At 38.2% G+C, this 25,620-nt stretch overlaps 1 protein-coding gene and 1 long non-coding RNA gene across 4 annotated transcripts in view; one reads left to right on the forward strand and one right to left on the reverse strand.

The window, feature by feature from the left end:
• RASEF (RAS and EF-hand domain containing) overlaps nt 1–25,620 on the forward strand; it is a 71,866-nt gene that overhangs the window by 27,374 nt on the left and 18,872 nt on the right. For all 3 annotated transcript variants that reach the window (XM_057722355.1, XM_057722358.1, XM_057722356.1), the window contains exons 3-12: nt 1,431–1,521; nt 5,431–5,526; nt 8,337–8,414; nt 10,494–10,609; nt 12,677–12,745; nt 14,296–14,380; nt 15,290–15,378; nt 24,619–24,853; nt 25,167–25,304; nt 25,421–25,568. In XM_057722355.1, the coding sequence (XP_057578338.1) occupies nt 1,431–1,521; nt 5,431–5,526; nt 8,337–8,414; nt 10,494–10,609; nt 12,677–12,745; nt 14,296–14,380; nt 15,290–15,378; nt 24,619–24,853; nt 25,167–25,304; nt 25,421–25,568 (1,145 nt within the window). The remainder of the gene's footprint in view (nt 1–1,430; nt 1,522–5,430; nt 5,527–8,336; nt 8,415–10,493; nt 10,610–12,676; nt 12,746–14,295; nt 14,381–15,289; nt 15,379–24,618; nt 24,854–25,166; nt 25,305–25,420; nt 25,569–25,620) is intronic.
• The window catches only part of LOC130845323 (uncharacterized), a 62,889-nt gene that overhangs the window by 16,806 nt on the left and 20,463 nt on the right, over nt 1–25,620 (reverse strand). The gene's annotated exons all lie outside the window — the stretch shown is intronic.

Below are 25,620 nucleotides of genomic sequence, written 5' to 3' on the forward strand. Positions count from 1 at the left end.
CTGATTTACCTCGTCCGCCACCCCCCCCCCAAAAAAAAAGAGGGAAAGAAAGAAAAAAGAGTTGTTCAGAAGTGAAAAAGGCAGAAGGAACACATTCGGGAGCAGTCCCAGATGCCCAGATGTTTGGAACTGGACCTCTAGAAGGAATGGCTAGAAAAAATGGTCAAAGGGAGAAATGGATGTTTGGCTTAGCCATTCCCAGTCCCAGAGTTGACCCCCCAAAAAACCCCGAAAGTTGCTGTGGAGGTACATAATGCCTAGACTTCAAATAGCAAATGTTGGTAAACAAAGTAGAACTAGCTGACTGTCCAAACCTGGTTAACATAACCTCGGGCAGGCTGTAAGGTAGGAGGAAGTTAACGGGAGCAGAAAATAGTGATAAGTCGCTCAGGATTACACTTCAGGGTCTTCCCTCCAGGCATCAATGCTTGTTTGGAAGCTTATATAGAAATTAAATTAGTGCATAAACAAACCGTGTTGGGAGGAAGTAAATAAGTTGAAAGCAGATCGGATGGTGATGGTGTGGTGGAAGCCATCGGACTGCAAGGCGGAGGCCTTCTACTGAAGTCCTGTTTCTGCTTTTATTAACACCATGTCATTGGGCCAAGTAAATTGACTCTAAATCTTATGATGGCTGCTTTCAAGTCACTTACAATCTAGTTGAGTAGGCAAGACATATGCATGTGAAAATTTAGATAACTGGACACAGAGCTGAGAGAGAACAGAAAATTTTTAGGGCTTAATGTGAAGCTTCAATCATTGTAAGGTGACAAGTGTCTCCATACTAGACAACTGCTAAATAAAACTGTCTGTATATCGTCTCAATGATATTTTCCCATTTCTAACTTTTTGGCAAATCAGTATGCTCTGCTGCCATAGAAATATGATTTATTGATTATATTAATAAAAGAAACAGGAATTTTCTAAAGGGCAACTATGTCTACATTCTAGAACTTCAGGGAATTGATTAGAAATAATTTTTGAGATCTCTTTTTTTCGCTTCTAACTATAGCATATAGCATTGTGTTTCATATAATACAATTTCAAAGTTATATCTAATCATCTCTTTGCCATGGAGTTATTTTTTGTCTAGGGTTGTAGCTCAGTCAAAGCAGGAAAAAAAGATTTTCAGAATTTATTGAGAGGCTCTCAGCAATTTGGTATCTTTCACTGTTCCTCACTATAATCTAGTTTAATATCATTTAATCTACTCTGTTGCATTTATTTAGTATCTAGTTTTAATGTCCCTTTACACCCAACTGGTGGAACTGCCAGTCTCATTTCATTATGTGGAAGGAATGGGGAATATTATCTTAAATGGTATGTTTCTCCTCATCTGTAAAATAGAGAGCTTGAAATAGCTGAGGTCAGAGTTTTCGTGTTACAAAGCCAAGAGTATAATGAAAAGTGTGCGTCCTCTTAAATTTCAGAGCCCAAGACAAGGCAGCCATGCAGTTGAGTGAGTTGGAAGAGGAAATGGATCAGAGGATTCAGGCTGCAGAACACAAGACACGGAAAGACGTGAGTTTGTGGAATCGGCCCGTTCATGCGACAAATCCTCAGAGCACCTTTTATGGACAGAGCACCGGGCATCCTTTGGGTGCAGCAAGTCCAGGCTGCCACAGGCGCTCTAAACAAGGGCACTGTTAGTGCTGATGGCTTTTGGGGGGCAGAGTAAGGAGAAAGGGAGAGACAGTAAGTTAGTAATCATATAAAGTGGCTAGTTTCAGATGGCAACAAGCGTAGTAAAGCAACGGCACGTGTGATAGACAGGCTGCTTCAGGTTGGGAGGTTTGGGGCCTCTTTGAAGAGGGGAAAGGAGAGCTGAGGCCTGAAGGAGAAGGTGGAGCCCGCTGTCGTAGAGGAGTGTGGCTCCACCCTTAATATCACTGTCTTGGTGCCCATGTTCACTGCTACTTTTTTTTTTTTTTTTTTTATAAATTTATTTATTTATTTATTGGTTGTGTTGGGTCTTCATTGCTGCACATGGGCTTTCTCTGATAGTGGCGAGCTGGGGTTACTCTTCTTTGTGTTGCACGGGCTTCTCATTGCTGTGGCTTCTCTTGTTGTGGAGCACGGGCTCTAGGCACATGGGCTTCAGTAGTTGCGGCACATGGGCTCAGTAGTTACGGCTCGCAGGCTCTAGAGCGCAGGCTCAGTAGTTACGGCACACAGGCTTAGTTGCTCCGCGGCATGTAGGATCTTCCTGGAGCAGGGATTGAACCTGTGTCCCCTGCATTGGCAGGCAGATTCTTAACCACTGCGCCACCTAGGAAGCCCCACTGCTACTTTAAATCTAGTTTACGACGAAGTTAAAATGCTCTCTGCAAACTTTGGTGTTTTACAGTGGAATATACTTTTCTCATCAGTATAGGAACTCTTAGAATTGAAAATTGGGTGCTACCTTCAGTGATTTCCATAGGAGAAATAATTATCTTTTTTCCTTATAAAATACATTTGGGTGATTAATGTTTACTGAAAACAGAAAACAGACATATTTCTTTGCGTAGATAACATTAGGTTGAACATTCCCTTTTTTTCTATTGATTTTCCCCATTAACTCTGAGAGGCAGAAAATTAAGTGAGAAGGGCCTGGGTGTTGGCATCCGATAGACCTTAGTTTGCCTCCTGGCTCTGCCTCATCTCGGTTAAGTGGCACTGGAAAAATAACCTAACCTCTGAGCCTTTGTTGTTCTGACTTTAGATGGGATAAGGCCACCTACATGCTTTAAGGAGGGTCACACCTGGTGATCTGTGCATGTCTAGCACAGTGCCTGAGCTGTGGTGGGGGCACCACTCTTTTCTGTTTCTCTGTGTACCTTGTGCCCTTACAGATTCTTCACCTTGAATTGCTTTACCACATATATGCCTTCGGGTCTCTCTGTCGTCTCATCTCTTAATAACATGTTTAATAACTGTTTGGATGTCATGTTCAACAGAGTGAATGGCTCAGAGTCCACAGTCCAGCTTTATTGCAATGATTATCCTACTCTTTTGTTAGTGCTTTATTTTTTCTAGTCTAGAAATACTAACATGCAATTTTTTTGCCTTTTCCCCTCTCCATCCATTGAATTTGTGTACTCATTCATTCATCACACACTTATCAAGCACAGGTTTTATTCTGTCATCACATCTCTGCCTCTTCCAGCTAAGCACGTCACAGATTGGTTGTTGGTAATGGATACCTGACCGTGGTCCCACCCCTTATAACTTCATGTGTGTTAATTATGACATCTTCCTCAGTTGCCTTGGCTCTGGCACAGGGGTGGTGAATACACAGCATCTTTCTCTGTTCCACAGCAATGGCATAAGTGGCTGGTAAGTCGCTGCACGGACGTGGTCTCTGAAACCTCAGCGCACTGCTGCCGGTGGAGCGGCTTTGGCCCTGGGATGACACCTGTCTGCCAGTCTGTCCCGGTCTCCTAGTCTCTCTGGAACACCACAGCCAAGGCTGACTGAAGACTTTCCCTAACTTACTCACACTACACGTGGCTCCCCTTGGCTCCCCACACACAGTTGTTCACCGCACAGCTCTGGCCCAGCTCACTGCTCTGCTTCCACTCCAGCTGTTTTCTTTGCCTTGATAACTCCTCTCCACTTTTCTGAAGTTTACAAAGGTCAGAGAACGTCTCCCCTTCTCCTCAGTGCTCTCCCCTAGTCCTCTAGCCACCGTTCACCTTTTCCTGACCTTGACTCCTCTTGCACATGTAGTTTTTATCTCATTGTTTCAGTTAGGGTTTTATTGAGCTATACTGGGCATGCAATAAACTGTACCTAATCAAAGTGTAGAATATGATAAGATTGGATATATGTATATATCGAGAAACCATCATCACGATCAAGATAACGGGTACATTCACATACTGTTGGTTTCCATGCCCCTGTGTCATGCTTTCCTTCTTTGCCTCTCCTGGTCAGGTAACCATTTTACATATTCTTCATTGAAGCATCTATTAAAATCTTTTGCTCATTTTTAAAACTAGGTTGTTGTTGTTTTTTCTCTTATAATTGAGGTTTGGTAGTTATTTATATATTCTGATCTATAAATATTTCCTCCCAGACTGTGACTTGACTTTTCATTCTCCTGACAGTATCTTTTGAAGCATAGAAATTTTTTATTTTTATGAAGTCCAATTTGTCATTTTTTTGTTTCATGGATCATGTTTTTCGTATTTAAGAAATTTTTGCGTAACCCAAGGTTGCAAAGATTTTCTCCTGTGTTTCTTCTATAAGTTTTATTGTTTTAGATTTCATATTTAGGATCTATTTTGCAACATATGGATCAAAGTTCATATTTTTTGCATGTGCATGTCTAATTGTTCCAGCCCATTTGTTGAAAATACTGTCTGTTCTCTGTTGAATTGCCTTTGCACTTTGTCCAAAATCTGTTTTCTGTACTTGTGTTGGGTTTACTTCTGGGCTGTCCATTCTGTTCCATGAATTGAATTATCTATCTTTATGCCGATATTACATTGTCTTGATGACTGTTGCTTTATAAGTCTTGAATTAGTTCCATAGTGGGTCTAGAATTAGTTCTTCAACTTTGTTCTTTTTTAAAGTTGTATTGGCTGTATTTTAGGTCCTCACTTTCCATAGAATCAGCTTATCAATTTCTATAACAAAAACAACAACAACAACCCAAAACCTGCCAGGGGTTTGACTGGACTTTATTGCATCTATAGATCAATTGGGGGAGATTTAGCATCTTGTTAATAATGAATAATCCACAAATGTGATATATTCTCCATTTATTTAGGTCTTATTACACTCAACTCCACTGGTTATAAACTTAAAACTTTTTTTGAGTATGGAACATAGGATATAAAATTCCATAATGTGTTAAAAGAAAAAAGAAACTAAAAGATATTTGGGCTCATGAGAGCTGAAGCCCTTGACCTTCTGGGGTGCCCTTTTGCTGTTCTCTGCACCAGGGGTGACACATTTGAGAAGTACCAGCCTTTGGGGCAGCACTTTGCATAGAAATTTGCAGGTGGTGTGATTTGAATTTAGATAAGGTGTAAGCTCTTGGAAAAACAGTAAGTCAGGCCTTCCTGAGTCCTGAGGACATGATAGGATTCAGGCAAGCACTGGGGCCCTTGATTGTGCCAGAGCTTTTAATTAAACACAGCAGTAATTAATTAACTAGCTAATTAATTACTGCAGCCCTCTGTCACAATTGAGTAGTGGTCTTAGAGGTGTCACCCCAGATGATGTGTGTATGTAGGTTGTGGGATTCTGCAGTTCTTTCAGTCTTGTCGGTTTCCATTCCTGAATTGCTGGGCATCTAAAGTTTGGTTACTTCTGTTATACGTTCTCACCATCTCCATGTAGGAGACTTGGGATCAACCTTAGTTTGACACAAAATGTTTCTCACCTACAGGATTTTGAAGAACCCATTTAAATCAACAAAATCTTTTTTTTTTCTTTCAGGAAAAACGCAAAGCTGAGGAAGCCCTCAGTGACCTCAGGCGTCAATATGAAACAGAAGTGGGAGATCTACAGGTGACAATAAAGAAACTCAAAAAGGTTGGTATGTGACAGCTGGACTTTGAGGGATAACTTCAGTATCTCAATGTGTCTACATTTTTAGCAACTAAAAACATATGGAATCATATTGAAGCAGCAGCTAGATCAGATTTCAGAATCAATTTGGACTCCTTGGCAAGACTATTTTTTAAAGGCCCCTAATTTCTTTTTCTATTTCTAAGGGCAGCCTACCTTCTGCATAGATCTAATAAATATTTCTGATCCCTTGAACAGTTGTCCATCAAACCTCAGTTTTCTTTTCTTGGTCTTTACCAAGTGCCCTCAACTCCCACGTGTCCAGTGGACTCCCTGCTCATGAGAGCAGGGACATTGTCTTTCCTGGTCATGTAGTCCTATACTCAGCTTACTGCAAGGTATCAGTACATGTATTCAGTGAATATTTATTAAATAAAATGAACCTTTCTCTTCTCTGGGGAAAGTTCCAGATCTAGAGGACCCCTGATCAGCAAGAAATGAGAGAGAACCTGTTGACATGAAAGCAAAGGTGTGATTGGTTTTGGCCTTTGCTGTATTTGGTTTCTAATGATTAGAGTCATTTCACTCAGTGGTGTGCTGGTAGAGGTTTAACAGCAGGTTCTGGAGAGGGGAGGAAGGGAGGAGACATTTGTAGCATTTGCCGATTTCCACAGTATAAATATTCCCACCATTACTGATTTCAGGCTACCAAGTTGATATCACTGAGTGCAGAGTTTGGGAAGAAATGCTTAAAATAAATAGGCTCTCACTTGCTGGTACACATTGGCTCCAGCACAGTACGGGATTCCCTTCCTGCATGTGGACAGTCTCAATGACTAATGGAAATATCTTAGCTAAAATGAAAATGGGTACTTAAAAGATAATTGTCTCAAAAACAAAATAATAATAATAATTGTCTCTTTTAAAGTAGCATTGTGAATTCAGGCACATCACTTGGCTTCTCTGGTTGTCCATATGATAACCTTTAATGCTCCTTCCATTGTTTATACTGAATGAGATAAAGTGACAATTAACTGCGTTTTGTGGGTTACCGCAATTTAAACCTCTGGAATTATTAAGAATTCTCCCCAGTATCCTTCATGGAAAAGTATCATCAACGTCAACCTTATATCTGATTTCCAGAGGTCGTTAGACGGTAATACTCTGCTTGTATTACAGAATTTGAATGGACCAATCCTTTGCTCTATGCTAGAGTCACAGATTCTCCTAGTCACTGTCCGTCATGCCTATATGATGAAACCAAATAGGCACTGAACGGTGAGCATCAGGAGTGACGAGATCTGAGTCCTTATCAAGACTATGCAATTTCTTCTGTACCACCTGGGACAATTGGCTTCACCGTTCTGATCATTAGCATCTCATCTGTAAAGTGGGATTAATAATAAACTGTCCTGTCTAACCATAATAACTGACATTTTATTGACTTTGTAGCTTATTAAGCTCTTCTTCATAATTTAAAAAAATCAAATTCTCAAACTTTTGCTGAGGAAAATGCAAATTTCCCACTTTTACAGATGAAAACACTGAGTTTCAGGTTAAATAACTTGTACAAAGTCACTCGGCTAATAAGCAACGAGTTGTCTTTCTGCCTTTACACAGCTGGTGTTTTCTCACTTATGCCAGACGTCCTGCCTGCTTGATAGGGTTGTTCTGCAAGACAGTAAGAGATGATTTATGGGAGAGCATGTTAAAGGCTCTGAAATTGGTATGATCTTAAAATCAGTGTCTCTCTTGGCTTCAGCCACTTGAAAATTTTCCATTGATGCCATCTGGCAAGATGAAGAAAGTCTAGTTCAGAGTACTTAGATATTGATGAAATATGGCATTCATTTTGATCAATGCATGCATATTCTATTAATGGACACCCACAAATCCCCACATCTCCCAGAGATGTAAGTTATGTGTAGGAAAGACATTTTTGTTGTCCATGTTAGGGATGCGTCTCAGCCAGTTTAGTCTGGTAATACTAACTAATCAACCAGGAAGTAAAGCTCATGTGTGTATTTATATAATTGTGTGTGTGTGTCTCTCTAACTTCATATCATACTTAAATTTTATTGACTTAAATCATTACATAAGCATTTTTTGACATCACCGTGAAGAAAACATAGTTGATTTTGACACTAATTCTGCTCTTAAAAATCTTGGACTCTAGTAAGAGAGGTAAAACATAAATAATTATGATATAGAATAGAAAGTGCTAAATGCAGATAAAGTTTAGGAGAATATAAAGGTCCAGACTTAAATGCAGCATAACTGAAAAAGGGAGGATTGGGCTGCTTAATAGTTGACTTTTCCCCAAAATGGCTTTTCAATTGTTTCAAAGAAAAATATACACACTGCTATATATAAAATAGATAACCAACATGGACCTATTGTATAGCACAGGGAACTACTCAATATCTTATAATAACCTATAATGGAAGAGAATGTTAAAAAAGAATATAATGTGTGTATAATTATACGTAAGTAATTGTACAAAAGTACATATGTATGATACATACTTTACACCTGAAACTAGCACAACATTGTAAATCAACTATATTTCAATAAAAAAAAAAAAAGAAATATACCTTGGCTAAAAAAAAAAAAAATTCATGAAATAATAAAACCCCCTTTTTAAATGTTTAAATTATTTAAAGCAAATTTTCAAATCCTTCTGATCATGTGCAGTTTAATGATTTATAAGTTTGTATAATGTTGAAAACTGGAGATGTCAGAATTCCTATATCTATATGCAAATGTATTCCTAAACTTAACCAAATCATTTCAAAGTGACTTTGTAAACGCACAGCTTCTATTTGCTTTTTCAGCTAGAAGAACAGTCAAAACACATAAGTCAAAAAGAAGATGTGGCTGCATTAAAAAAACAAATTTATGACTTATCTATGGTAAGAATTACCTTTCCACTTACAGTAATATATTTCCTGTTAGACTACTGTTTCTTAAATAAAATCATGCTATGATTTCAATGTTCCAGGTATAAAAACTGAAAGAGAAACTAATACTACAGTTAGAGAAAGTCTTTTGAAATATCTCTGACTAAAGGTGTTATATTTATGTAGGCTTTTTCCCTCAATGATATCTACTGTAAATGCTTTTATTTTTTTTATTCAAAGCAACAATGGCATGGCCTTTAAACTTTAAATAGTTAATTGCTGCATTCTTATAACATCAACTTTTATCTATTTCCCTGGCTTTGTAAGATGAGGTATTATTGCCCTGCCCTTCCTCCAACTTTACTGTCTGTCCCTTTCCCATCTTCTGCTGACCAAATACGAATTTCTGTTGCCAAAACTGATAACATCTACATCAGTTATATTATCGTCATTTTCTTTATTTTGTTTTCAGGTTGACTCTAAAAGTTGAAAGCCAATAACGAACATTTCCTTTATTGTGACTCTAAATCTTCTCCCTGCAAAGCCAAGAAGTGAGCTAGAATTGCATTTCTTTCTCTCCAGTCGTTATCCCTGCGCCACTCAAAAGAGACGGTCCCCCAGCTTTGTGGTCAGATAAATCCCCTTACTGCACTACCAGTTCCAGATTTTGCAACCGCTTAGTTGGTTTTGTGTTTGGATCACAACGTTCTTATAGAGTTGCTTACTTCTCTTGGATTCTCTGGTGTTTTTGGTTTCTTATGAAAAAAAAAAACTGCCATCTTCATGATATTACTGATACTTTGCAAAGTCTTATTTATTCTTTCCAGTACATGGAATTTGTTTTTTTCTCATTGAAAATATTAATTTTGGAGTCCAGGAAATTTCAATTCTTATTGGACTGGTTGCTTTTTAAACTTGCTACCCAGATGTCATCTTGGAATTCTAATCATTTTAGGTAGCCGATGTAGGATTCCTGTACAGCTAGGCAAGTAGATCTGTTTACCTCAAGGCCTCTCCCCTGAAAGACAGTCTTCCTCAGAGCTCTGCGTGTGAAGCTGGCTGTCAGAAATAGGACCCCAATTACCAGATGCATGGGGCCTTACTTTCCTTTTGGGAATCGTTCAGTTATTTTTAAAAAGACAAGCCCTGTCTTGTTGACTTTGGAATCAACTCTGGCATATCTGCTCTTCTTTCCTAGCATAAGAGGAGGTATGGGCTTGAAAGGCAGCATGCCTTAATATACAATTTTAATCTCTGTTTCCAGCCCCTCTTCTCACTCTCTGGGGTTCTGCCTGAACAGCTGTCTCTTCTTTGTTTTACACCAGAACCTTCAACATATATCTTCTAGACCTCCTTTTCCCCTACTTTCTTCCCTTGGTCAGTACACTGCCATCCAGTTTCCTTTTTACAGCAGTGTATTTTAAATCACTTGACTGCTAATGGGCCCCTCTGCCATTCTTTTATCGGTTTTTTCCTTTGATATTTCATGTGAATCGGATCTCAAAAGGGAAAGAAGACAAATTCATAGGCCCAGTCCACCATATTGAACTGGAAGCCTCCAATGATTTTTTTTTCTTCTGTTTTTGTTTGTTTGTTTGTTTTTAAGAAAAATATAGAAATTTCCTAAATCACACTGGCTTATTTTTAAGTGCAAACCTTAAAAATGTTAGGTGATAGGATTTATTGTGAAAAGTAGCTAGTCTACCTGGTAAAAGGTACTACTAATTCCACAGAATATCTATCAGTAGTTCCACAGCTCTCATTAAGTAAAAGAGATAAGTTTAAATGTTTGGTCTCTTAATTTGCCAATAACATTTTAAAGTACATCATGATAAACCCTTGACTGTTGTAGTTTCACACCAAATGTCAAGTACTAAAAAAGAAGAACTTTTAGGATTTAATTTTTGACACTTTAATATTTTATTAAAATTTCAGATTACCTTGAATTGATAATTAGTTCTTTGAACACCAAGATTTGAAGACTTGTGGAGGGGTGAGAGTGATGTGCAGGAAAGTTACACTACACTTGACTTCAGTTCTCCCAGGTAGAAGAAACTGAGTCTAATGACCTGCACTGTTCCTTTCCTCTAGGAAAATCAGAAAGTTAAGAAAGATCTTTTAGAAGCACAGACAAACATAGCCTTTCTTCAGAGTGAATTAGATTCTTTGAAAAGTGATTATGCTGATCAGAGTCTGAATTCTGAAAGGTATGAAACTTTACATTTTACTCTTTAGTTCTAGTGGAATGTTTATTTAGGTAACCATCCATGTGAATGAAGCTCAGCTATGTAGTAACAAAGGGTTATGTATTAACTTTAATAATATGTTCTTTGCTTTCTAAAGATTTTACTTTTAGTGTCAGATTTCCTAGTGATTTTTGTGTTTTTTTAATGAACTGATTAATTAGTTTAATTATTGGCTGCTCAGGACAGTGCAGGACTTAGTAATGTTTGAATTAACTGGAAGCAGAAGAATATACCTAAAGTATTGAGAGGCACTACTAACTGAAGTGTTTGAAGGTAGAAATTCTGGCCCTACAACATAAAAAAAATGGAAAACTGCCTTAGGCAAGCCATTTTATCATGCTATGTTTTAGTTTTGCAGTATGGTGTTAATAACATATGACCTAACACATACATGTACACACAAAGGCGTGTAATTATATATAAGGAAGATACACATGGATATTTATATAGGGGTATTTTAAATAGAAAATGCATCTATATGCATTAGTATATGTGTGTATCCCTTAGTACATGTACACTTGAGAAAAAGACCTTGGTTTTGTTTGTTGGTTTGCAAACTTTAATCAAAATTAAGGTCTGGTAATGGAAAGCAGTGAAACATTTATTAAGTGCTTACTATATACAGGTCCCTGAGCTAGATAAAGGAGTTATGAGTGTAGAGTATATTAAAAAAGAAAAGATGTGGTCTCTGCTCTTTGAGAACTTCAAATTTAGTTGGGAAAAATCAAAAGCTAAAAGGGTTACGGAGTTAAACAGCATAAGAACTCAACAGTGTCAGAAACAATACTACCACAGGGTCAGAGGCTGGGTTCATTGCCGTGAGACGGTAGACAGAGTGCTCTTTTAATTCAGAAAAGGTGGAGACTTTATTAAAGAAGAGACACTTGAGATAAGCTTGTCAACAAGCAACACAGGTCACACTGACAGTTGCCCAGCACTGTCTTTAGTGCTTTACTAGCTTTAACTCACCCACGGTTTCCTGTGAGATAGGGACTTTCCTTATCCCTGTTTCATAGATGGGAAAAGAGTCTCTAAGATGTTGCAGGTGGGGCAAAACCCAAAACAGGGACAAGGACATAGAGAAGGATAAGACTGGTTTGGGGAACAGTGGTCAGACCAGTGGACAGAAAAAGATATTCTGAATGGAAAGGCAGAAGTTTTAAAAAATTAAAAAGTTTAAAAGCTAGTTTATGGCTATAATGTAAGGCCCCAGAATTTCTGGCTAAGGAACTTAAATTCCTACAGACAATAGGGAAACTTTTAGCCTTATCAAGAGAGCAAATGGACAGGTTATTATGGACAAAATTGGACAGCCTGAGGGTTTTTGGAAGCTAGTGATAGCATCTGTCTGCTTAGAAATGGGGCTGGGGTGGGGTAGGGGCTGGGGGTAAGTGGCTAATGTTCCCAGTGGACATTTTAAGGAAGAGGCCAGGGCTGCTTCATAATAAAGCAACAGAGGAATCGCTGAGCATGAGTTTATAGTGAATGGAGAAAGCCTGGTCCTGTGGCTTCCTCTGTGGTTTAGGGGGAGGAGAGGAGGGCGAGCAGGACTGGGAGCACAGAGACGAGAAGGAATCACAAGAAAGGAGAATACAGCTGGGGTTGGGGTTGGATAAAGCTCGGACTGAGCAAAGAAGAGTCAGCGGTGAGAGAGTGGATTGGGCTGAAGGGACTGGTCATGTGAGTGCCCGGGGAGAGGGGACTTAGCGGAACATCAAGGGGTTCAGTCCCAGTGAGGAACAGAGCCAGGTCTGTGGGCTGAGGTGGAGGAGCTGGTGGGTGGTGTGGGGGGGGTGGGGGGGCAGAGCCTTGCACGAGGAAGCAGAGGTGTGGGTGTGCTTCTGGGTCACAGGAGGAGAGGAGGCTGCTGATGACCCAGAGGAACCGAGCAGGAACATGGAGGGATAGAAGACCATGGTCAAGGACACAGGACTTTGGAAAAGGTGGAAAGGGGTCTGGGAGGGTAGGTATAGGTAAGGCAGGAGTGAACACCTAATCCTCATTCAAACATAAAATATAATTTTACAGGGATCTGGAAATAATCCGAGAGTACACGGAAGATCGAAATAGTCTTGAGAGGCAAATTGAAATACTCCAGTAAGTTCTGATGTAAAGTGTTCATCACATTTACATTTAACTTTTATTCTGTTAGTAAAACAGGTGCCACGTATAACACGAGTTGCTGTATATCAGAGGCTGGGTTCACAGATCCACCCGTATTCCTTCTCTGTGTGGTGCGTTTGGCACATCAACTTAGCTTTCTGATGCTTCTAATCCTACATAAACTATTCAAATCCAGGGACTAGAGTATAATTCTCTAAAAGTCCTCACAAGTCAGGTGATATCTCCGGCACATTTTTATAACACCTTTATTATACTGTAAAGAATGGCCTTGACCTCATCAGCTTTCTCTGCAGCTCAGCACACTGAGAGGTTTCAGGCGTCTCACATGGTACATGTCACATCACTAGGCATACGTGATCATTCTTTGGCAATTTATTGTGCCTGGTTAGCAGTATATTTTTCTTTCTTTTTTTTACCCTCTTGGAAATATTATACCCGCTTTGTCAAATTTGCAGCTAAATTGCAGGAATTCCATCCTCTGAGAACCTTCCCCACAAAACCTCCCCCTTTCTCTCTCTTTTTTTACCCAGGCAGTATTTTCTTCTGATTTTAGTTCTCCCAAATGATGTCAGGTCAGGCTTGACAATTTTTTTTTCATCATTATGAATGCTTATTAAGTCTCATCTGTGGCAATGACAGAGTTGATATATTACAAGAATCCTCTTCATTCATTTATTCATTCATTCAGCAGGTTTTCACTTGGCACCTTTCATGGTTCAAGTATGCCAGGAGCTGAGGATAGAGTGGCAAGTAGGAGAAAGAAACCTCTCTCTGTATGGGACTAGTCTAGCAGAAGATGGAACCTGATCAATACTTATAAGATGCCAAGGAGAGAGGGGGGCTGAGGGGAGCCATGTGTCTTGTAAGGGCATCCTCCTAACCAGGCAGGTCCAAGTGTTCCTGGAGGAAGTGACAGTTGAGTTCTGAAGGATGAATAAGCCTGAAGCAGGGAAAGGGTAGCCAGTCTCTAAGGCAGAGACTTCAATTGATAGAAGAGGTTGGTCAGGCTCTGACAGCTTAAATGACTTCCATATGGAAAGTAAGTGCCTGAGCTGGGATTTGAACCCTGAGTTAACATTGGAGCCTTTAACTGATACATAACAGTGCCTGGTGATACAGCACCATGCCACAAGTAGGATGCAGGAGTAGCCAGGAGAAAGAAGTGTGACATAACACAGCACATCCATGCAAGGGTGAGGCCGGCTGGCTTCGGGCCTTTAGGGAACAGAGACCTGCACCAAACCTATCCAAACAATGGAGCTACCTGACAGAGAATTGGGTTCCACAGCATAGCTGACCCACTCCTAAAATGCCTTGAGGTCTTTAAAGAGAGGTGATACATTGTTAAGTTGCACTTCTAGTAATGAATTATGATCTCAGTTTATGAGGTTTGAAGGGAAGTGGTAGAAAGTTACAAGAGGTGGTAATTCCAAGTTCTGAACATTCACAGCCTGAAAAGAAGTGGTGACTTTCACCCCCACTAATACCTTCCTTATCTATTTCTTTATTTATTTACTCTGTAGAACAGCTAACAGGAAACTGCATGACAGTAACGATGGCCTACGGAGTGCCCTCGAAAACAGTTACAGCAAGTTCAACAGATCCTTGGTATGTGATAGAATTTTATAATGCATTTCATTCTTTCTTGTGATAGAGTATTTGATAAAAATCATGTATTTTCTTAGAGAAGAAAACTTATAATAATGAGAAACTATTTCATATAATAAAAGGAGACATTTTCCCAAATTAAAAAATATGCCACTCCTCTGCATAAATGAGTGTCTAGATGTTAGGCAGCTCTTTGTTCAGTGTTGCAGAAAACCAGAGAAAGATGTATAAGGTGTGACCTGGGAACCAGAGGAGTTTATAGTATAGTGGGAAGTTAAGATGTGCACAGATAGTAATAATAGAAGAAAAAGTGAGATGTCTCATGGAGGTACAGATAAATATTGCCCAGTTGACAGGAGAGACATAGTGCTTCTGGCTGAGGAGTTTATTTAGATCCATTCGTGGTTCTCTGTGGCAGTGAGATCATCAGAGTGGACACCTTGGGCTTTAAACCCTCCTACAGAAACAAGCTAAGGCCCCTTTGGAATTTTGAGGGCCTTCCCCAGACTACATGTGCCGGAAAGCCTCTTGCCCTGCTTTTGGAGGTCTGCTTCAAGGTTGGGGTTCCAGTGCCACAGCTTTGGGTATGGATGAGTCAGTCACTAAGCCAAATGATGGTTTGAGAAGAGACAAATCCAAAGTCAATATTGCAGGGTCCTGGCAAATCTGGGGAACCAGGATTCCCCTTTATGGCTTATATGGTAGGGTTTTGACTTCAGACATGATGAGGAAAGAGTACTATGGGCAGTCGTTGCAGTTTTCCCCTTGATTTCTGTGCTTACATTTTCTCATGGAAAATACCAAACTTATAATTACATTAGTAGACTAGTGTGCTACAGTTTTTAAAAATGTACAGAAACTTTTTACATGGAATAACAAAATATTACTTATGTATTTTATGTATTACAGCGCATAAATAATATATCACCAGGGAATACAATTTCTAGAAGCAGTCCTAAATTTAATGCTCATTCTCTTCAACCTCTGGGCTATGACAGGTATGTTAACACCTACTTGCTTTTTATTTAAATTCTGGATCAGAGTTAAAAGGAAAGAACATTTCCTTATGGATGAATTAAAATAACAGAATATATTTGGAGCACTAATTTCTGTTTTCTACTATCTTACTTTAAATTTCTGAAACATGAAACATGTAAAGACTAAAGTAAAAATGTTTGAGAGAGGGAAAAGTGATTTCCTTAAGATGTTATCATGATTTGGTTTTATGTATGCGCATCCTTTCCTCATCCCTATTATGTCTTGTTTCTTAGAAGTGCCCTTGCTAAGAGGTGTTTCAGGGAAGCCAGTACCATATGTGATGTTGTGATATACGCAGTATATGATGTTGAGACTCTTGGACAATCTGTAAATGTTTAACAGCTCAGCATAATATTATGCAAGCTATGTTCAAGGAAAGGGAAACTTTCAAAACAAACACAAATGTGGCAAGTACATGTTTGTGAGCTAATGTATTAAAGGAGTCACAGAGACTTCCTGGAAGTGAGAATTTAGCTCTATTTTTAATCAAATGAAATGAAATATTACTTCATTTGCTATAACTTGAGATCAAGCAATAAAAACTGAAAGATTACATTTGTGTACACGTGTGTACATATACATGTCCAGTGTGGCTAGTTAAAGGGCTAATTTTAGAGTATGTCAAAGTTTGATGGTAGAAGTGAATGCATAAACTGGAGGTCTCTGGCTCTCCATTTCTGATGACACTTTCATAATTTATGTTCCTTCCCTTTTCACTTGAGGACTTTTGGTCTAAAGAATAATATACTTAATATCTTGGCATAGCAAAATAGTTTCAGGAAAGTCTGTTGCCAGGGTTTACTGGTAATCACTTTTAAGAAAATTCTATCCAAGTATCAGATGTTTTTATTATTCACTGATTTGTGAAATAAAAAATTTTAATGGTTTATCTATTTGTAGGCAACTGGCTTCTCTGTTTTTGAGAAATAGATATTACTTTTTAAAATATGTGGATGTGATGCCATTTTTCTGGACTGATACTTAAGGTCAGTTCCAAGCAAATAAGGGAAAAGATAGATAACTGAAAATTACTTCAGAAAACTCACCATGATTCGTTTTTGAAAAGAGTAGACACCATGAATAAGGCTGGTAGTCCTGGACAAATAGCTCCTTGACAGTAGGACTGAGGGACAAAGTCATCACATCCCACTGCCTCAGAGTGACAGGAACGTAGCACTTGTGTGCTCATAAACTTGAACAGTCACTAGAGGGCCACCGTGGTCCAGACTGATGTTCGTTTTGGAGGGACTCACTAGTTTCATATAGGAAGTTAATATTTTCTTTTCTTTTTGATGCTAATGTAAAAACTTAATAGTCATCAGATCACAAGAGAAAAGAACAAGAGAAGAAGAAAGGAAAAAAAGACCTATAAAAACAAGCCCAAAACAATTTTTTAAAATGGCAGTAAGAACATACACATTGATAATTACCTTAAGTGGAAATGAACCAAATACTTCAATTAAGATATAGAATGGGCTTCCTAGGTGGTGCAGTGGTTAAGAATCTGACTGCCAATGCAGGAGACACGGGTTCGATCCCTGCTCCAGGAAGATCCCACATGCCATGGAACAGCTAAGCCCATGCACCACAACTATTGAGCCTGTGCTTTAGAGCCCATGAGCCACAACTACTGAGCCCATGGGCTGCAACTACTGAAGCCCATGAAGCCCATGCGCCTAGAGCCCATGCTCCACAACAAGAGAAGCCACGGCAGTGAGGAGCCTGCACACCACAACAAAGAGTAGCCCCGACTCACCACAACTAAAGAAAGCCCACACACAGCAAAAAAGATGCAACACAGCCAATAAAATAAATAATTTTTTTAAAAAAAGACATAGAATGACTGAATGGATATAAAAACAAGACCTGTATATATGTTGCCTACAAGAGTTTCACTTCAGATCTAGAGACACACAGATTGAAAGTGAGGGGATGGAAAAAGGTATTCTATGCAAATGAAAATCAAAAGAAAGCTGGAACAGCAATACTTATATCAGACAAAATGGACTTTAAAATAAAGACTGTTACAAGAGACAAAAAAAAGGACACTACATAATGATCAAGGGATGAATCCAAGGTGAAGATATAACGATTGTAAATATGTATAAACCCAACATAGGCGCACCTAAATATATAAGGCAAATATTAATGGACATAAAAGGAGAAATCAACAGTAACACAATAATAATGGGGGACTTAAAACTCACATCAATGGACAGATCATCCAGGTAGAAACTCAATAAGGAAACATAGGCCTTAAATGACACATTACACCAGATGGACTTAATTAATACAGAGACAGCATTCCATCCAAAAGTAGCAGAATACACATTCTTTTCAAGTGTACATGGAACATTCACCAAGGATAGATCATATGCTAGGCCACAAAACAAGCTTCAGTAAATTTAAGAAAACTGAAATCATATCAAGCATCTTTTCCAACCACAACACTATGAGACTAGAAATCAACTACAAGAAAAACACTGCTAAAAACACAAACTCATGGGAGACTAAACAATATGCTATGAAACAACCAACAGATCACTGAGGAAATCAAAAAATTTCTAGAGGCAAATGAAAGCTAAAAGACAACAATCCAAAATCTTTGGGACAGAGCAGAAGTGGTTCTAAGAGGGAAGTTTATAGCAATACAAGCTTGCCTCAGGAAACAAGAAAAATCGCAAATAAACAACCCAGCCTTACACCTAAAGCAACAAGAAAGAAGAACAGACAAAACCCAGTGTTAGTAGAAGGAAAGAGATCACAAAGACCAGAGCAGAAATAAATGAAATAGAGACCAAAAAAACAAACAAACGATAGAAAGGTCAGTGATAATAAAAGATGGTTCTTTGAAAAGATAAGCAAAATTGATAACTCTTTAGCCAGACTCATCAAGAAGAAAAGGGAGAGGGCCCAAATCAATAAAATCAGAAATGAAAAAGGAAAAGTTATGCCAATACCACAGAAATACAGAGGATTATAAGAGACTACTACAAACAACTATATCCAATAAAATGGACAGCCTAGAAGAAACGAACAAATTCTTAGAAAGGTATGATCTCCCAAGAGTGAACCAGGAAGAAGTAGAAACTATGAACAGACCAATTACCAGTAATGAAATTGAATCAGTAATTTTAAAACTCCCAACAAACAAGAGTCCAGGACCAGATGGCTTCACGGGTGAATTCTGCCAAGCATTTAGAGATGAGTTAACACTTATCCTTCTCAAACTAATCTAAAAAATTGCAGTGGAAGGAACACTCCTGAACTCATTCTCTGAGGCCTGCATCACTCTGATGCCAAAACCAGACAAAGATATCACAAAAAAGAAAATTACAGGTCCATATCACTTATGAACATAGATGCAGAAATCCTCAATGAAATATTAGCAAACCAAATCCAATAATATATTAAAGGGATCATATACCAAAATCAAGTGAGATTTATCCCAGGATGCAAGGATTCTTCAATATATGCAAATCAATCAGTGTGATACACCATATTAACAAACTGAAGACTAAAAAACATATGATCATCTCAATAGATGCAGAAAAAGCTTTTGACAAAATTCAACACACATTTATGATAAAAACTCTCCAGAAAGTGGGCATAGAGGGAACCTACCTCAACATAATAAAGGCCACATACAACAAACCTACAGCAAACATCATTCTCAATGGTGAAATACTGAAAGCATTTCCTCTAAGATCAGGAACAAGACAAGGGTGTCCAGTCTCGCCACTATTATTCAACATAGTTTTGGAAGTCCTAGCCACGGCAATCAGAGAAGAAAAAGAAATAAAAAGAATCCAAATTGGAAAAGAGAAGTAAAACTGTCACTGTTTGGAGATGACATGATACTAAACATAGAAAATCCTAAAGATGCCACCAGAAAACTACTAGAGCTAAACAATGTATTTGGCAAAGTTGCAGGATACAAAATTAATATACAGAATCTTGCATTTTTATACAGTGACAGAGAACTATCAGAAAGAGAAATTAAGGAAACATTCCCATTTACCATCTCATCAAAAAGAATGAAATACCTAGGAATAAACCTACCTGAGGAGATAAAAGACCTGTTCTTGGAAAACTATAAGATACTGATGAAAGAAATTGAAGATGACACAAACAGATGGAAAGATATACCATGTTCTTGGATTGGAACAATTAATTTTGTTAAAATGACCATACTACCCAAGGTAAATCTGCAGAGTCGGTGCAATCCCTAACAATGTAGTCCCTAACAAAATACCAAAGGCATTTTTCACAGAACTAGAACAAATAATTTTAAAATTTGTATGGAAACACAAAGGACCCTGAATAGCCAAAATAATCTTGAGAAAGAAGAACAGAGCTGGAGGAATCATGCTCCCTGACTTCAGACTATGTTATGAAACTATAATCATCAAAACAGTATGGTACTAGCACAAAAACAGCCACATAGATCAGTGGAATAGGATAGAGAGTCCAGAAATAAACCCACACACTTATGGTCAATAAATCTATTTCAAGGAGCCAAGAATATACAATGGAGAAAAGACATTCTCTTCAGTAGCTAGTCCTGGGAAAACTAGACAGCTACATGTAAAAGAATGAAATTAGAACATTCTCTAACACTATGTACAAAAATAAACTAAAAATGGATCAAAGACCTAAGTGTAAGATTGGATACCATCATACTCATAGAGGAAAATGTAGGCAGAACACTCTTTAATACAAATCATAAGAATCTTTTTTGGATCTATCTCCTATAACAAAGGAAATAAAAGCAAAAATAAACTTATGGGACCTAATTAAACTTATGAGGTTTTGCACAGCAAAGGAAATAATGAACAAATCAAAAAGACAACCCACTGAATGGCAGAAAATATTTGCAAATGATATGACTGACAAGGGGTTAATATCCAACATATATAAACAGCTTATATAACTCAACATCCAAAAAAACAACTGAATTAAAAAATAGGTAGAAGAACTGAACAGACATTTTTCTAAAGAGGTTGCTGATGGCCAACAGGCACATGAGAAGATGCTCAACATCGCTTATCATCAGGGAAATGCAAATCAAAACCACAATAAGGCATCACCTCACACCTGTCAGAATGGCTATCATAAAAAAAGAACACAAATCACAAATGTTGGCGAGGGTGTGGAAAAAGGAACCCTCATATACTGTTAGTGGGAATGTAAATTGGTGCAGCCACTGTGGAAAACAGTGTGGAGGTTTCTCAAAAAACTAAAAATGGAACTACCATATTATCCAGCAATTCCACTTTTGGGTATATAGCTGAACAAAACAAAAACACGAATTCAAAAGATGCATGCAGCCCAATGTTCATAGCAGCATTACAATAGCCAAGATATGGACGCAACCTAAGTGTCCATCAACAGATGAATGGATAAAGATGTTGTGTGCATGTGTGTGTATATATGTATGTACATATACTAATAAATATATATATATATATATATACACACACACACTATGAAACACAACTCAGCCATACAAAAGAATGAAATTTTGCCATTTGCAGCAACATGGATGGACCTGGAGGGCACTGTGCTAAGTGAAATAAGTCAGACAGACAAAGACAAATACTCTATGATATCTCTTACATGTGGACTCTAAAAAATATAACAAACTACTGAATATAATGAAAAAGAAGCAAACTCACAGATATAGAGAACTAGTAGTTACCAGTGGGGAGGGGAGGAAGGGGCAATATAGTGGTAAGGCAGTAAGAGGTACAAACTATTAGGTATAAAATAAGCTACAAGGATATATTGTACAATGCAGGGAATATAAACAATAGTTTATAATAACTATAAATGGAATATAAGCTTTAAAAATTGTGGATCACTATAATGTATACCTATAACTTATATAATAGTGTACATCAACTATACTTCAATTAAATTTTTTTTAATTAAAAGCATCTTGTAAATTTAATTTTATTGCTTTTGTGGCCTTATTGGATTTTTTTTACATCTTTATTGGATTATAATTGCTTTACACTCTTGTGTTAGTTTCTGCTTCACAACAAAATGAATCAGCTATATGTATATATATATCCCCACCCTCCCCATCCCACCCCTCTAGGTCATCACAAAGCACTGAGCTGATCTCCCTATGCTATAAAGCAGCTTCCCACTAGTTGTCTGTTTTACACATGCTGGTGTATATATGTCAACGCTATTCTCTCAATTTGTCCCAGCCTCCCCTCTGTGTCCACAAGTCCATTCTCTACATCTGTGTCTCTATTCCTGCCTTGCCACTAGGTTCATCAGTACCATTTTTATAGATTCCATATATATGCATTAATATATGGTATCTGTTTTTCTCTTTCTGACTTACTTCACTCTGTATGACAGACTCTAGGTCCATCCACCTCACTACAAATGACTCAGTTTTGTTCCTTTTGATGGCTGAGTAGAATTCCATTGTATATATGTACCACATCTTCTTTATCCATTCCTCTGTCGATGGACATTTAGGTTGCTTCCATGTCCTGGCCATTGTAAGTAGTGCTTCAGTGAACATTGTGGTACATGTATCTTTTTGAATTATGGTTTTCTCAGGGCATATGCCCAGTAGTTGGATTGCTGGGTCATATGGTAATTCTATTTTTAGTTTTTTACGGAACCTCCACAAACTGTTGTCCATAGTGGCTGTACCAATTTACATTCCCACCAACAGGGCAAGAGGATTCTCTTTTCTCTACACCCTTTTCTCCACACCCTCGCCAGCATTTATTGTTTCCAGATTTTTGATGATGGCCATTCTGACTGGTGTGAGGTGATACGTCATTGTGGTTTTGATTTGCATTTCTCTAATGATTACTGATGTTGAACATCTTTTCATGTGTTCATTGGCCATCTGTATGTCTTCTTTGGAGAAATGTCTGTTTAGGTCTTCCACCAATTTTTGGATTGGGTTGTTTGGTTCTTTTGGTATTGAGCTGCATGAGCTGTTTGTATATTTTAGAGATTAATCCCTCGTCAGTTGCTTCATTTGCAAATATTTTCTCCCATTCTGAGGGTTGTCTTTTCGTCTTGTTTATGGTTTCCTTTGCTGTGCAAAAGCTTTTAAATTTAATTAGGTCCCATTTATTTATTGTTGTTTTTATTTTCATTACTCTAGGAGGTGGGTCAAAAAGGATCTTGCTGTGATTTATGTCATAGAGTGTTCTGCCTCTAAGACCTTATTGGATTTTAGGTTGTATATCTGTTTTAGTTTTGTGTTTTTTCTAAGAACTCTAACAAAAATATAACTCGTTTTATATTTTTACATATCTAATTGTAATGAAAATATTCTTCAGGCAGATAAGAATAGTTTACTTTTAAAAGGGTATATATATAAGTTGAGCTTGAGAAAGTCTGATCTACATACCTATATTTTTAATTTAGATTCTGTATTTTCATGGAGGTGATTTTTCAATCAGGATTTTTTTCTCCTTCATTCCTTATCAAAAAATATGAATAGGTTAAAAAATAAAGTTCTGAGTAATCACGACATGGAGCTATATTAAAATGAGAATGGTTTCTTTAGGTTCCTTACAGATTGACCTAAAATCATTGTCAGAAGGAGAGTTTCATAAATGATGACACAAACAAAAAACTGTACACAAAAATTCACATACAGCCAGCTAGGTAGATTGAGATGTGGTATGAAATTCCTGTCCCATTTGTAGAGACATGGATGGACCTAGAGACTGTCATACAGAGTGAAGTGAGTCAGAAAGAGAAAAACAAATATCGTGTATTAACACATATATGCAGAATATAGATAAATGGTACAAATCAACTGGTTTGCAAGGCAGAAATAGAGACACAGATATAGAGAACAAACATATGGACACCAAGTGGGGAAAGTGGGGAGGGTTGAGGGGGAATGAATTGGGAGATTGAGATACCAAATAGTACACTCTAAATATATGCAGTTTATTGTATGTTAAATGTATCTCAATAAAAGTTCTTAAAAAAAAAAAAAAAAAGTCCTGTCCCATGAGAAAGACTTTATAATTGAGCAACATATTTAGAAAGAGGTGATTTAAAATTACCTTTTTAGTTAATTTTAAACATTTGCTAATGACACCAAAGTATTTTTGACTTCTCAGATTTATGTGGCTTATATTTTGACTTCTCAGATTTATGTGGCTTATATTTATGTGGCAGATTACCCTCTCATTTCTAAGAACATCTATTTCTTATTATTCTCATATCAGGAGACCTAAGTACCCTGCCCACTTCCTCTTTCTGATGACATCATGTATGCCAAGTGGCTAGGATAATGCCCAATGTGTAGTAGGGTCTAAATAAGTTGTAACCCTTGTTTTATTTCAATATAAACTTAGATACTTATGGGAATCAAATGGAAAAGCAAAAGTAAATGGGGTAATGAACATTTATGAAATGTTGGAGTTTCCTAAGTGGAAAGATCCATAGAAGTCAGTAGTTCTATCCTGTGTATGAGACATCTGCCTATGAAACCTCTCCCATAGAAGTCTTTCCAGACATATCCACATTTAGTGGCAGAAAACTCATCTCATATGCCAAACCATTCCAGGGCCACGCATTTCTAATTGCCTGTCATTTTTTACCATGTTGATTAAAGATGTGACTCCCAGAAAAGTGTATCAGTTGGCCCTTATTTTGTCTTGTGCAACCTGAGAGAATACAGTCTTCCAGTGTCAGCTCTTCAAGTATTTGAGGAGAGGAAACCATTACAACTTAAGCCGAGCACACTGAACCATTTCTCAGACCAGAGGGTTTTAAGTCTCAGGTCATAACAGAGATAGTATCCAGAAATGGACGTGCTTTTTAGAATATGGTCTGACCACATTAGAATAAAAAGGTTCACATGTTCTGTATACATTTTTCTTAACACAACTTGAGATTGCATTTATATTCTGGGCATTCTAATTCTTCTTATATCAGGAAATGAAGGTGATTCTCTAAAATAGCTTTCTTTATTAAATGTTTGATTTAAATGTCTTTATATTAATTGACTGTTGCATAGCATGAACTATTGCTCTGAGCATTTTATTTCCCTTGATGCTTAATCATGGAATATGTTGCGGCTCTTGGCAAGAACGAGAATATCCGTCTTCTTGATTCCATTGCTGTCTGATTCCATTGCTGTGTCATCTTGAGCATCACCAGCCCTCAGGTACAGCCGTCCTCTCCTTTGTCACCAGGTCATCCCGCTCTTCCTGCATGGATGAGGACTGTGACTCTCTGGCCCTCTGTGATCCCATGCAGAGGATGAATTGTGACGTTGACAGCCTGCCGGAGAGCTGCTTTGACAGCGGCTTGTCTACCCTGAGAGATTCCAACGAGTATGACTCGGAGGTGGAGTACAAGCACCAGAGGGGATTCCAGAGGTCACACGGCACGCAGGAGAGCTTTGGGGGTGATGCTTCAGACACAGACGTAAGCCCCAAAGTCACTGCTCTCCTAGGGCTGATCTTCCATAGAAATACGTATCTCACCCCATTCAACCTTTACCTGTCATGGGCATTGTTTTAAAGGTTAGACATATGAGCATAGTTGGGAGAATGTTTTTCCCTACCAAGTTAGGGGAAACTCTTACAGATTTCCTTTTGCAGCCACTCTGTTCTATAACAGCACTGACTGTTGATTCAGCAGCATATTTTTCTTCTTTTTATTTTGATGTATATGTGTAATGAAAGACTTTGTTTTTTAATGGCTGACTTTAAAAAAAACCAAAACAAAAAAAAAACAGGTTCCTGATATAAGGGATGAAGAGACGTATGGCTCAGAAGGCGTGGCTTCCGTCCTGGACTGGAAGCCCCAGGGGTCTGCTAGCGAAGGCAGCGTCATTAGCTCCTCGAGAAGGCCCATCTCAGCGCTTTCACCACAGGTAGGTGGTTTCAGAGACACTTTTATTCATGAACACTGTTCATTTTCGTGCCATATAACTGACTAAGAAGAAAGCTAGCACTACCTTTGTCACCCACTGTGGCTTACTTCCTGTAGACAGACATGGTGGATGACAGCCATAAATCTTCCAGCTCGCAGAAGGCTTACAAGATTGTGCTGGCCGGGGACGCTGCAGTGGGGAAGTCGAGTTTCCTCACGAGACTTTGCAAGAATGAATTTCGAGGAAACACAGGTGCCACCCTGGGTACGGTCCTGTTTCAGTGGATAATGGAAAAATGACCTTCTTTAGGTTCATT

The sequence above is a fragment of the Hippopotamus amphibius genome, chromosome 2 (genome assembly GCF_030028045.1).
Source record: "Hippopotamus amphibius kiboko isolate mHipAmp2 chromosome 2, mHipAmp2.hap2, whole genome shotgun sequence".
NCBI classification, from domain to species: Eukaryota; Metazoa; Chordata; class Mammalia; order Artiodactyla; family Hippopotamidae; genus Hippopotamus; species Hippopotamus amphibius.